Raw genomic sequence first — 13,932 nt, 5'->3', positions numbered from 1 at the left:
GATGAGGAGGGACCTTTAGCTGCCCTCGAAATCGATTGAGTGTTTCATTATACCTACGCTAAATATAAGGTTGTTTTTCACGGTTTTGATTGTCACATTAGCGTGTTTCTCTTCTAGTGTAAATTAGCTACTATTCAAGTTACACATGTGAAAAATTATAAACGCCAACTATGTAGCCAGCCCATTCATTTGAGATTGAAGTCTCAATATTCAGCAGTCTTAATCACTTGGCCATTGATCATTGAGCAACATGTGAAGAAATATCTCTCAATTTGTAATGATTTCAGTGTCACCAGTATCACTATACTGTATTTAAAAAAAATTCCTATCTTTGATGGTTTCCTGCCGAGATAGGAGACCACATATGATTTTAAGGCGAAAATGTCTGAAATAAAAGTAAACAGGAGAAGAAAACCAATTTAGAATGCATTATTTTTTAAATTCACCTTAGTGTATATATTTGGTGCTGTTCCACTGGCTATTGCCTTGTCTACAAATAAGAATGCTATTAGAGTAATTCAGAGAAGCAGAGTTATTTTCCATTTTGTTTGTTATACTGACAATTAGTGAACAGTGGACAGTTTGAAATCAATTAAATTGTTATGCACATAATACAAATTATACAATTAAATTAGTAATTAATAAAGAAGCATATTATTGCATTTTTCTATTTGAAAATACATTTCAAAAATAAAACTACTGCTTGTTGCAGACAAGTCATATTTAACGGATGAAAGTTCCTCATGTAGTTTACAAACTACAGTTTGGCCCTGCCTGCCATAAAATCAAATAAACAAACTTCGTAATACACCACTTAGATATTTAAAATACAATAATTAGACATTAAATGCTAGCAGAAAGATAAAAACAAATATTTATCTAATAAACATTAACCAAGTCTTTACAAAGCTCTAATGAATTCAAATGGCTAAAACTGAACAAAAATTAATCAAAAAATTTTTCTGAAAATTACCTGGAAAATTTTAAATTGCACATCCCAAGTTTCATTTAGAAATTATAATGCCACTGTCTTAGCCCTTTTCTACGATTTGCCACCAAAACACTTTTTATGATATTTTTTCCCTTTAATTAACAATTCTTCAACAATTACATTCGAAGAAAATGATCTAAATTCAGAACACCTAAAAAATCTGGAGATTTACTGTGAGACAGGAGAAAAACTAAGAATCTTTCAAGAAAATCAGGAGTGTTGCGAGGTATATATCTTACAAAATGAAAAATCATAACAAGTATAAAAGAGACTCTTCATTTCTAGTCTATTAACTCAAAATTAATTAATAGGAAAAAGCAACCTTAGACTGACATATTATTATTATTTTTTATAACAGAACCACCAGTTTCAAAGGCAATCTGACAAAGGTCCCTCTACATTATGAAATGATTTTTCACTTATTAGCAGAAAAATTTTGCTATTTAAAAGAGTTTGAAATGTTAATCTTTGATATTTATTACAACAAACATTTTTCACCTCATATTTAACAAATAAACAGTTCAACAAATAAATAAATAAATTATTCTAATTATTTCTATTTCCTTTATTCACTCCAAATATTTACCTTTAATATTATATTAATAATACACGGATTACCACAACCCATTTAAAACTAATTTTAGATTTATGTTTATGAGATGAACAGTAGAATATTTCAACAATATGAACTGTTAGACTTACAGTATTAAAATTCAGTTTTAAGGAATAAAATACGTACCATAACAGAAGCTTCTTAAAAATTTCTTCGTAATTTACTAGAAGGGAAAAAAAAAAAGTCACTTAAAATGAAAATTAAAAAACACCTCAGAAGACAAAAAGTTTCACATTAGAATACTTACTAGTTCAAGGCATACCATTTGTTTATCAATGAAAATTACGAGGTTTGCATTTTTTTCCCTGCCGGAAAGCTAAAGAAATTGATAATGCTGCTTCCAATTCAAAATATTGAGCAAGTAAGAAAGGAGCGTTTAGTGTTAATTGCGGAAAATTATTTTGAGAGTAAATTGTTACTATTAACAGAATGAAAATTTTAAAAAATATTTTCTGGAAAAGTATTTTTACTAGAAAAATATTTTCTGCCCTAATGAAAAAGTTATGTCAAATGTAAAATTTGAATGATTGATTTTTTAAAATCTGTTGTTTAATTACACCATATTATGATTATTTTACATACTAAATAAATTTTTGTTCTTCCTATTCTTTTTAAAACTGGAGATATAATCATTTCATTTTTTAGGAAGTACAATTAAATTGGGGGGGGGGAAGAGTTTAAGCAATCAAAAACGATGCAAAGAAAAAATTTAACATTAATTTCGAACTATAGGAAATAACATTCAGTAAAATTTATCAAATGGCATCTTCCATGAGATATAGAGGGAACTTCCCACCAACTGATAAAACTGAAACAGAACAGAGAATGGCGTAGAAGTAAGAAGTTGCATAACAACATAAAGCTGGAATAATAAAACAATGGATTTAAAAATAAGAACTTTCATTAATGCAACATTCATGAATCCTGTATATACATTCATATCCCTGTTTTCGTCTATGTGTGTATCAACTTTTAAAGCCTTCATTTACTTTTAAAGCCTGAATTTGTTGACCCCTAGATGTCAACAAGAGTGAAGCATTCATTCTTTTACATGTGTTTTAAAAAGTGGGGATTCCATAACAGAGTGGCCTAGTTTGGAATGGGCCTTGAGCAAAAGGACAGTCTACAATAACTAATATGGAATACTGAATTTAAGATTATGACATTGAAATGGTTTTTATACTCTTCTACTTTTGACTCATTTGTTTTTATACTGTTATTTGTAAAATCTGTAAAATTCCTTTGCCTGCATTATTAATCAAAATGAGTACTCTAAAGAGTTTTGAATCTACAAGTACTAATCCTGCAAGATCTGTTAAACTTTTGCATCAAACTGCATTTGGAACTCGAGCAGCGTTGCCATTCAAACAGGAGAAAGAAATTCCCTGACTTTTCCAGGTTTTCCAGGTGTGTTTCAAGAAAATTCCAGTCTATCCGCGTAATGTACGCTGGCTGTGCTAAGAGGTAAATTAATTATGGTATTACTTGTATTGTGTAGCAAATTAATTATTCAATAAATCCCAGAGGACATTTATTCCTAATTATTCTTGGTATACTTTGATAATTTTGCTTACTTAAATCACTTAAGAAACTTAATAAAATTTAAGATACATACATTGGATAACAAATGTGTGTTTTATTTAATTATTACTCATGATCATCACCAGTTCAACATGAGGCTAATAATAATATGCATAATTAACATATAACAATAAAAAATTGAGCTCACAAAGCCAGGTAACATAGGACATGGTACGGCCAATTGTAATGAAAGAGGGAGGTGCACAAGTACATGTTATAACAGTCCCATATCCAAAATATCAGCATTTTTGAGTTACATGATATACGTACGTGCATATGTAGACATCAAGGGGGGGATCTCTTCTGAATCCATTTTACAATCCCTTTTAGAAGGAAAAAAAAAAGGGAGTCTTCTATTCTGTCCGTATGTACAGATGTCAAGCAAAACATTATTTAAATGGATTCGAAAGTGGCCAAAATGGATATTTTTGTACAAGGAAGTAAAAATTATATGATTTGAATGAATGCATGTGGAACATATTTTTGATTTAACCAATAATGATTATTTAAAGTAAAGAAAAAGACTTATTTTTAAATAAGCTACGGATTAATAAATGAAACAAAACTAATCAAATCAAAAGTATAATTATTATTACAAGAATGAAATTACTTTTGAAAGACTTAAAAATAAAATTTTATAGCTTAAAATAGTTACTTACACATTTAGACGTGGTTCTTTGTATGAAATAGGCTTAGCTCGTCGTGATCTTTGAGACATATCATCTGTACTATTAGATGGCTTATCTGCAGTATTGAAAAATAAAGTAATTTATTAAATATACTGATATATTAGTCCTAATTAGTATTAACTTTGATGCTAATGTACTCTGTAGTTCAATATTCATATATAATAAAGATTGATTTTATGGTGCAAAAACTGATTTCTGTTAATTATGTTTCACATGCAAAATGAAATTTTAAAATATCAGAAACAAATAACCAGAACACAGAATACCTGTCATTCAAAATGAAATCACAGCATAGATATAGACAAGAAATTAAAAAGATATAATACTTAGACTTCTCAAGTTGCATTCATACAACACAAATAAATGATATCAAAATACATGATTCTAAATCTAAAAATCCAAGGATTTAGCATCAATTTTTAGATTTACAAGATTACTTCCAGTATTTTTAAATCAGTTTGTAATACTTATATACACGGTTGGAAAGAATTAATTCTATCCACGATTGTTTATTAATTTTTAAAAAATTAACGAATTTTCATAAAACAAAAAACATTTTATTCCTTTTAGTGGTATAATTATTATGATATCTCATTCATGTTACTGCAGGTATCAGTGCCGCACAAAGGCACAATGTCTAACCTTGTAGGAATGGGTTCAACTAGCATCCCAGTTCGGACTATGTGTCAGGTTAAATCATTTTTATGAGACTCTCGTCTTTGTGAGTTTTGAGGACTTCGAGTGAACATTTCCTGAATCACATGCACATTTTCCTTCATTTCTAGAAACTGAGGGACAACCGTGTCTCCTAACATCTGAGACAGAACCTATGTTCATTAGCTTTGAATGGCAATTCCTTATGTACTTTGTACCTACCAAGGAATGGGGTCATTCATGCTTCACCACTATCTCTGTATACTGCAAATTGCCATACTTCCTACTGGAATGCTAGCTGAGCCCACTCACGTAAGGTTAGAAGCTACACCGATACTTGCAGTGGTATAAATAAGATTTTCCATAATAAATTCTATGGCTGTAAGGAACAAAATGTCCCCCTTTCCCCACGAAAATATAAACAATTTTCGATAAGGAGTTAATTTTCGCCTACTCTATACATCTACATATATAATTAAAAACAAATATACAATTAAAATTATTTCAATAAAGATATGAAATTTAATGAATATAATCATTATGAGAAAACATTTACTATATACCGTATTTGACGGCATATAAGATGCACCCTTATTTAGACGGCCACACACAAGGAAAAAAAAGTTTCAATAGTGTGGTTTCTTTTAGTTCTAACGTTTCGTAAAAGCCAAATAAACAATTATTGAATGCAATTATCTTCACGTATAAGACGCAGGTAACTTTTTTGAGACCAAATTTAGAAAAAAAAAAGTGCGTCTTATATGCCGTCAAATACAGTACTTAAAATGGTAAAATATACCCCATTTTAGGAAATATCACATATCACATTGTATATTTTACCATGTGTTGTTTCCTAAAAGATACAAAATTTTTGTCTTTTTAGAAGCTTAGTGTGGGCTGGACCTCAAATTATTTAAAGTTACTGAATTTTTAAAATATTATAATCTAAAATTGTTAAAATAAGCTATTAAAATGTATTAAAAAATGCTGGAGAGAGTAAAACACAGCAGTACAGAACACTCCATTCTTTCTACGCAAGCACATGCTGTGGAATAAACTATGTGACCAATCCAAAGGCAAAAAAAGTGAACCTTATGATTTCTGTTCAGATTCAAATTTTGATTCTGGGTTCGATATGTCTCGGCTAATTGCTCATCTGAATTCCCTAGATCTGTTTTTTAATGACTCAACTATTTATGACAGAAATTGTCTGGTTTGTGATCTTGGTAGACTTATATTAACAACAGCACAGTTAAGTCATTCCTTCATTTTTTATGAATTCAGATATTCAATAGTGAAAAATACTGTAACTTCATGAACTCAAAATATTTATTTCTGAAATGCATTTTTCTTTAATAAATAAAAACCAGGAGAGATGATTGAAAGCTTTGATTTGGAAATACATTGCTAAGTGTGTTAAAGAGTAACCTTTATGAAGATCACTCTAGTCGATGTGTGGCTGTACGTATAACGTTTAAGACACCCTCCTTTTTTTTTTTCCCCAAACACAGTTCTTATTTATCACACAAGTTGTGTGAACAAGCAGTCAGGCACCTGAAAATTTTATTCGACAGGGTTTGTACACATTTTTGCACACGGAAATTAAGTACTTTTTTAAGGACCATTAATGAAAAAAATTAAGGACCTACGAGCAAATGGGACCTGAATAAATTCAATTGAAGATATTATCTATGCCTGAATTTCACTTTTGTAATAGCATCCTAAAAATAAAATAGATCACTAAGTATTATTACTAAGCATTGTAACTAAACATGAATTAATTAACATAATTATTATAATTTGAGAATAAAATAAACTTTATGCAATTTATCAAGTAACATTAAATATTTTACACTTATAATAGTTGGTCATATTTGAAAGAAGATAAGTGACATTTATGTTTTACTAACAGTTATCTTTATGATTTTTTTATGTCTCATTTTTGTTACATACTTGGTCAATCTAAAGTTTTAGTAAATAAGCAGGTAGATTTTATGTCAAACTGCATAGTTTAAAATGAGAAATAAGAACAAAATCAGCATGATTCATAACAAAAGACTGAATGTTGTCACCACTGAATGTTCTGGACTGAATGTTCAATTAATGTTGTCACATTAATTGAAGTTTAATTAATTTACTAAATTTTATTTACTAATTTTATTTAGATTAGTAAAGGCTAAAAATTAAAACCAGAAGTTTCGTGACCTAGCCGGAGAATGGGAGATGTGATACAAATCAGGAAGTTTATCAGTAAAACCAGGAGCTGGCAGCTATGGCAATCGGTCAATTATAAGTCCTATGATCTGAATTTCATAGTTCTCTAAAATGTGATTTCTCACTAAGAATAAGAGGTATAGAAAATGGACAGTAGCAAATGAACAAAAATTAAGAACCTCCAACAAATTTTGGGTGAAACTGAGGAATTTAAGAGGGGAAAAAGTAAGGATTTTTAGAACCACACAAACTTGCTAAAGTACATACTGTGGACAGAATATTCAACTAAGCAATTTTCAAACTATAACCAAACCTTGTTAGAAGGTTGTATGGTCATGCTATTTACTAGATCAAATTTTTTTCAGCTCAAACAATTTCTAAATCATTTCCATAGTGCATGTCAATTATTATGTAACTTCTGATATGCTGATTTTGATTATAAGACTACATTCAAATTAGCAGTGGAAACAAAAATCATTTGCTAGAAACACAACAGGTTTCTTTTTCCCTAAAAATTCTTCTAGATTACAGTACATTTTTACCCCAGTGAGAAACCCTTTGGATCAGTCAACCTATATCAATCAAAAAGAGAAATGTGAGCTATTCTGCTTCCTAAGGAAGTATGTATGCAAATCCCATTATGCTTGACTCGAAGTGGGAAAAAAATTATTTCCTAATTTTTCCAGACTCTCAAACAAATTCACAAAGAAGGGTTAGCAAGTTGCAGTTTGAAAAAGGAAACAATTGCAATTGAGTTGTGCCTATCCACTATTGCAGAAACGGACATGCAAGTAGTGTGGGCTCCAACACTGAGCAAGTTCATTTTTCACTCTTTTCTCAAAGAATAGCTCCAAATCTTAAAGCAACAACAGTTAATCTTTTGGAAATGAAACAGCAAATAAACTTTAATGCTTAATGAAAATGGCAACAAAAATACACACTTGAGCCCATTAGATGAAAAAGTTAAAGTAACTGAAAACTAAAAAAATGTGGAATGTCCAAAGCAACAGAAACACAATATCCTAAAGCATCTTTGAATAAAAATTCTCACATGAAAAAGTTCAGCAATTACATATGGAATATAAGTAGAGGATGGTGGTGGTTGCAGACTTTAATGGTGCAATAACCTTACAGGTAAAGAGAATACTCTCATTTAGTATACAGACAGAAATTATTTAAAAAAAAAAAAAAAAAAAAAAAAAAAAAACTAATGTAAAAATTGTGTAACAAACAAATGAATAAAACATGAAAGATGAATTCAAGTACAAAATCAAGTAAATTCAAAGTACATTAAAATACTTTAAAGTATTTCGCATATCATTTAAAAATCTTTAAGACAATTCAGATTAGGTAATGAAATTCACCTTATCTTAAATAAACTAATTAACATTGACTTCTTTTCAGACCACACTATCAAGACGTTAAGTAACAGCTATTAAAATACTTTAGTTGAAGTTCTTTAAAATATGAGCATGCTATTAAAAATATGACACACCAATAGATGGGCATTGGAATTTGAGCACAAGGGCTAAATGTTTGCTTTTAGAAAGCATCTATGTGTAACTGGAAAGTGGCTGATTTTAACCCTTTATTTGGCATGCTTGCTCAGAAGCAAAATGTGTTTTCGCTATTTGCCAATTAAAGGGTGAAGGTAGTCTATCTAGTTACTTCCACTAGAGCAGTGGTTCTCAACCTGTTTTGTTCCATGCACCCTTTCAGCATTCAAACCCAAAAAAATATACATTTATATAACTTTAGATTAACGTGATTCATAAATTAAACAAGAGAGTAAAGAAAATCTTGATACAGTCAAAAGTCGTTAATCCGAACTCGTCGGGATTTCGGCGATTCCGGATAATAGATCATCAGTTTAAATCTGGTAAGATGGCATGCAGAAATTACAAAATTAAAAATATGAAACCGTAATTTATGAAATAAAGAACAATTATGATCTGAAGGGTATCAAAATTTACAAAAAGAAAAAGCTTAATATTTATTTATTTACTTTATTAAACATTTCTTTCAATGTAAGTTGTTTAAGTTGCTTCGTTTCATGTGATAATACTTTCTCTTTAATTCTATTAAACAGACATAATTTCTTGTTTAGTAACAAAGTTTCGCTATTAACAGCCTATAATTGCTGTGTCGAGAACACCGACTAATTTGTCAATTGAAATTTTTTTTCGTTTTCAATAACCTCTGTTACTTTCTTCACTATCAGAAGCGAATTATAATGACGAGAAACTTGTTTTAAATCATACCAAAGACGGAGTACATCGAGATGAAATACTACATTTAGTAAGGAATTATAAGCCAAATAAAATAAAAACATCTGCCCTGAAGATAAGGATAGTGCTGACAGATCAACTTCTAATTCATTGCGCACCACGGCGTTCCGCCCGCCAAGTAGCGTGAAATTGATAAACACTTCGAATTTCGAAACATACTTTCGCTTTAGATCCTTTACATATTAGCAAATATGTATCGGAAATTCTATTTGATATAATCGAAAGTTCAAGCTTACTTTTATAAAATTGCTCTAACAGTTTGCAACAAATAATAAGCCGGATCCAATTCGAAGATTAAGAACAACGCAATTTGCAACATTAACTGAATTAGATAATTTTAGCTTAGCTTATATTGTCCATTATACATTAAACGCACATGCGTAAACGTTTTATGCGCACACGCATATTCGCAGCCATGAAGGTCTTACGAGCACACGTAAACACCTATGCGCATGCGTCAACGCGAGTCATGCGCAGAAAGTTTGCAGCTTTGAGGTCTGGATTATAGATCATTCCGGATTATGGGTGTCCGAATTAACGACTTTTGACTGTATATATCAAAATTTAAATAAAAGTAGCTTTTTATATTCCTAAACTAAAACTAAATACTTAAACAGCTAAATAAGGGCTAACCGCACCTACTTGAAAATATGAAATCCCTCAATTGCTTTCTTTTTTATTTCATATGGTAATTAGTCGTGGGTTTTTGAGATCGTTACTAAAGGAAAGGTATACTAATTTTTTTCCATTAAGATTAAGGAAATTAAAATTAAAGTAATTGTTTTTGAACAAGACATCATTCCTTCGCAACCATTCTCACAGAGCAAAAAGAATGAAATTATCTGTACCTGAATAATGTACTTTGATTCTTAAAATGTTTACATTTGATTCAGAGAATTTAGCTTTAATATATACATATATAAACTAAATAAATAAATAAAAAAAGAGAGAGAAGAAGGGAAAAAAAATTCCATGGGAATGTAATGACATACCTACTAGATCCAAATCATTTGCAATATATGCAGGTAGGGAGCGACTTTCTTTGTCTTTGACAGCTGTTATGGAATTTTTTTCTAGATCTTTGCATAAATCAACAGCTTGTTTTGATGAGCTTTTCTTGTTTAGGGGCAAAAATTTATTCTCTTTCTCGTAGGTTTCTGCATCACTTTTTGCATCTTTACTTAAAGTTGGTTTTAGTTCAGGATTTACCACATTCAATGTGCATACATTTTCATCATGGAATAAAGCATTTTTTTGTTTATTATTGGACTTTTTGGTCTTAGATTTGGCAGTAGATTTAGATATTTTGGCAAAGCTAGTTCCAATTAAAACAGGTTCAGCTGATACTGGCTTCTCTGATAAATCTTTAAGTAAATTTGCAATGTTATCTTTAAAAAGTGGCTTTTTTTTTTGAAAAGCTGAATTATTTTCTTCCTTGGTTTCATCAACCTTTACTTGTTTATCTGAAATACAGTTTATTGTGGTAGTTAAAACACCTAGGTCGACAAAATCTTTTGCGGCAGATTTACCAAGTTTTACCTTACCAGACCTTTTGGGCGTTTTCCTTGTTGCAGCTTTGATTAATCTTTCATTTGAATCAAGGCTGTCTTGAAATAAATCTAATTTATTTGAGGAATTTGATTTAGTTGCTCCAGTCTCAATATCTGCAACGTCTGTACTTTCACGAGACTGTAATTCTGAGATTAATTTGGACGCTACTTTAACAGGTTTTGCTTCTGAGAGAGGCTTGGAAGTGTCTACTTTCTGGTCAAAATACGTTATATTTTCACATATACTAACACGTTTGGTAGAAATGCTTACCTTTCTGTGATTTGTATTTTTAGTCTTGGTTGTCAGTATACTCTTTCTACCTGAAGATGTTTTTGTCTTATTTTTTTGAGATTGTACATCATCATTATCAAATGCTGAAAATTTACCAGCTGGGTTTTCTATCACTTCTTCTTCTTGTACGTCATGATTTATTTTATCACTGTCATTTTCTGTTTTATTATCCTTTCTATTCTTTTCTTCATCATTTAAAACAAAATCTTCCTCTTCATTCTCTGCTGATGCTGTAAATACAAAGACTTCAGAAGAACTGCGTATTGATATTTTTGCAGGGTTTTTCCATGATATGGTCATCCTACTTTTTCTTTGCTCATTTGAGAGCAATTTTTCCTTAGTTTCCTTTGTATCATTAATTTGAGGTACAGAAACAGTTTCCTGATTATTAGCTACTTCGGAGTGGCAGTTTCTATGTGTTTCTACCATGTTGTGTGTACCATCACTAGAAGAACTTCTGGTTTCAGATGAACCTGAAAAACAAAAAACATCTTTCTCATCAAGCACTAATTTTTTATTTTTTGTTTCGTCATTAGAAGGCATGAGACTTTTCCTTTTCCTATTAATATATTGATGTTTATTTTCACCTGTTAGCACCCTGCTCGGTTGAATATACCATGCTTTTCCTTTTACTGGGTTTTCTGGCTCTTTATTTAATTCTTCATTTGAAGTTATGCTAGTTTCTAAATTGGATGAAAATTCAGAGTATTTTTGAGCAGATTTACTGAGAGATTTTTCAATGTGTGATGTTTCGGAGGTTTTATTTTCACTTTCTATCACTTCCTTTTCCTTAGTTTCCTTTGTATCATTAATTTGAGGTACAGGAACAGTTTTCTGATTATTAGCTACTTCGGAGTGGCAGTTTCTATGAGTTTCTACCATGTTGTGTGTACCATCACTAGAACTTCTGGTTTCAAATGAACCTGAAAAACGAAAAACATCTTTCTCATCAAGCACTAATTTTTTATTTTTTGTTTCGTCATTAGAAGGCATGGGACTTGTCCTTTTCCTAAAAATAAATTGACGTTTATTTTTACCTGTTAGCACCCTTCTCGGTTGAATACACCATGCTTTTCCTTTTACTGGGTTTTCTGGCTCTTTATTTAATTCTTCATTTGAAGTTATGCTAGTTTCTAAATCGGATGAAAATTCAGAGCATTTTTGAGCAGATTTGCTCAGAGATTTTTCAATGTGTGATGTTTCGGAGGTTTTATTTTCACTTTCTATCACTTCCTTTTCCTTAGTTTCCTTTGTATCATTAATTTGAGGTACAGAAACAGTTTCCTGATTATTAGCTACTTCAGATTTTTTAGCAGATTTGCTTAGAGATTTTTCAATGCGTGATGTTTTGGAGGTTTTATTTTCACTTTCTATCGCTTCTTTTGGTAAGATGCATTCTATTCTTTTATCCTTCACTTTTCTGGGTTTCAAAATAAACTCTTCATCTGAAGTTGAATTAGATTCTGAATCAGATGTAAAGTATAAAGAATATTTTTGAGCAGATTTGCATCGTTTTGAAACTCTAGGACCTAAGGGAATAACTGGGGATATTCCCTCATCTAAGGTTTCAGGCATGCAGGTTCTTTCTTCCTCGGATATGAATTTTTCTAGAACGTTTTCTCTTTTATGTTGTAAACCATGATGAGAGTAATCTCTTTCTTCTTTTGAACTTTCAACAAGTGATTTTTTATCACGCAAACTACCAGATTTACTAACATTCGGTTTTTTAGTTTCTGAACACTGAGAATTTTGTAATGCAGCATCTTTTCCTACAATTTGCACCTCAGAATTAAGATCATCTTTTCCTTCTAGGAGTTTTGAAATACTTTCTTTTTTGTACAAAGCAACAGATTTTCGTACTTTTCTTTGTTGAGACAAGCGAGGTTTTGTTGCAGACTCTGCTTGTATAACAGCAATAGGATCTAATGCGCAAATACCACTCAAAAATGTAGTTTCCTTTTCTAGAATTTCAGAAGCAGGCTTCTCAAGTACTTCACTAGAATTACAGTCTTCTAGGTATTTCACTGGTATAGATTTCTTTGTTGCAGACTTTTTCGATTTTCGAGACTGTTTTGCAGATTTTCGAGACTGTTTTGCTTTTGTACTGTGATCTGAAAAAATGCCTTTCTCCAAGTCTTCATTTTCAGTTGGCGCACTTCCATTTTTACATATAAGGCTAGTTTCAAAAGAATTATTTTCTTGGGACACAAATTTATCTGCAGATCTTTCTGATGCACCTATAGGTTGTATTTCGTCACGAAGCAGTATATCTTTATTTGTATCTAGAGTTACAGATGGAGGAGAAATAGAAGTTTCCAAACCATCTACATTATTTTTAGATGGAAATGTATTAGTAAAAGTGATAACTTCAGTCAGTTCCATATCTTCAGGCAGCAAAATTGTATTATTTAAAACGGTAGATTCACAGGTTTTCTTATGAGAAAGATTAGATTCTGCTGGTTTATCAACAGCCTTGGCACTCTGTTCATCAAAAGTAGACAAAACATAAGTACCTCTTCTGTCTACTATATTGTGTTCAGGTGAAGATAAAACATAAGTACCTCTTCTGTCCAATATACTGGAATTTGATGTTTCTGGATGAGCTATTACAAAAGTACCTCTTCTCTGGTTTGAAGAAATACTACTCTCTGGAGCATTCGCTTTACAGGAACTGATAACGAAAGTTTCTCTTCGATCTTCTTTTTCCCTTGGTATTTTAAAATTTTCAGTTAATTTGTTCTTATCTTCTTTAGACTGCATAAAAATCGGTATTTTTGAAGTTTTCAGATTTGTTTCAAAGAAAATGGGTTTCTTAAATAAGTAAGAGTCGTCGCTTTTCAATTTCCTTGGATAATCCTTTAGTAATTCTGCTTTATTAAATCCATTTGAATTTTCAATATTAGCAAAAGCAGACTTTTCACCTTCAGGTGCACATCCTTCAGAACACCTTTTACTTTTCCTACCTATTAAAAAATTATTAATATTATACATGGGCATAAATTTTATATATACACATACAATTTATACATGCACATACAAAGTTACAAAAGAATTAGTGGG

The 13,932-nt window shown here is 30.8% G+C and overlaps 1 protein-coding gene across 5 annotated transcripts in view; it reads right to left on the bottom strand.

The window, feature by feature from the left end:
* Nucleotides 1–13,932, bottom strand: part of LOC118197266 (uncharacterized) — an 86,367-nt gene that overhangs the window by 16,921 nt on the left and 55,514 nt on the right. For all 5 annotated transcript variants that reach the window (XM_085823209.1, XM_085823212.1, XM_085823213.1 and 2 more), the window contains exons 6-8: nucleotides 10,023–13,835; nucleotides 3,845–3,929; nucleotides 1,731–1,767 (exon numbers count right to left, since the gene is read on the bottom strand). In XM_085823209.1, coding sequence (XP_085679335.1) covers nucleotides 1,746–1,767; nucleotides 3,845–3,929; nucleotides 10,023–13,835 — 3,920 coding nt within the window. In that variant the 3' untranslated portion in view covers nucleotides 1,731–1,745. The remainder of the gene's footprint in view (nucleotides 1–1,730; nucleotides 1,768–3,844; nucleotides 3,930–10,022; nucleotides 13,836–13,932) is intronic.

This window comes from Stegodyphus dumicola, chromosome 9 (genome assembly GCF_044657685.1).
Source record: "Stegodyphus dumicola isolate Sdum_Otavi_A_Nest chromosome 9, ASM4465768v1".
NCBI classification, from domain to species: domain Eukaryota; kingdom Metazoa; phylum Arthropoda; class Arachnida; order Araneae; family Eresidae; genus Stegodyphus; species Stegodyphus dumicola.
This window is presented reverse-complemented; position numbering and strand designations above follow the sequence as displayed.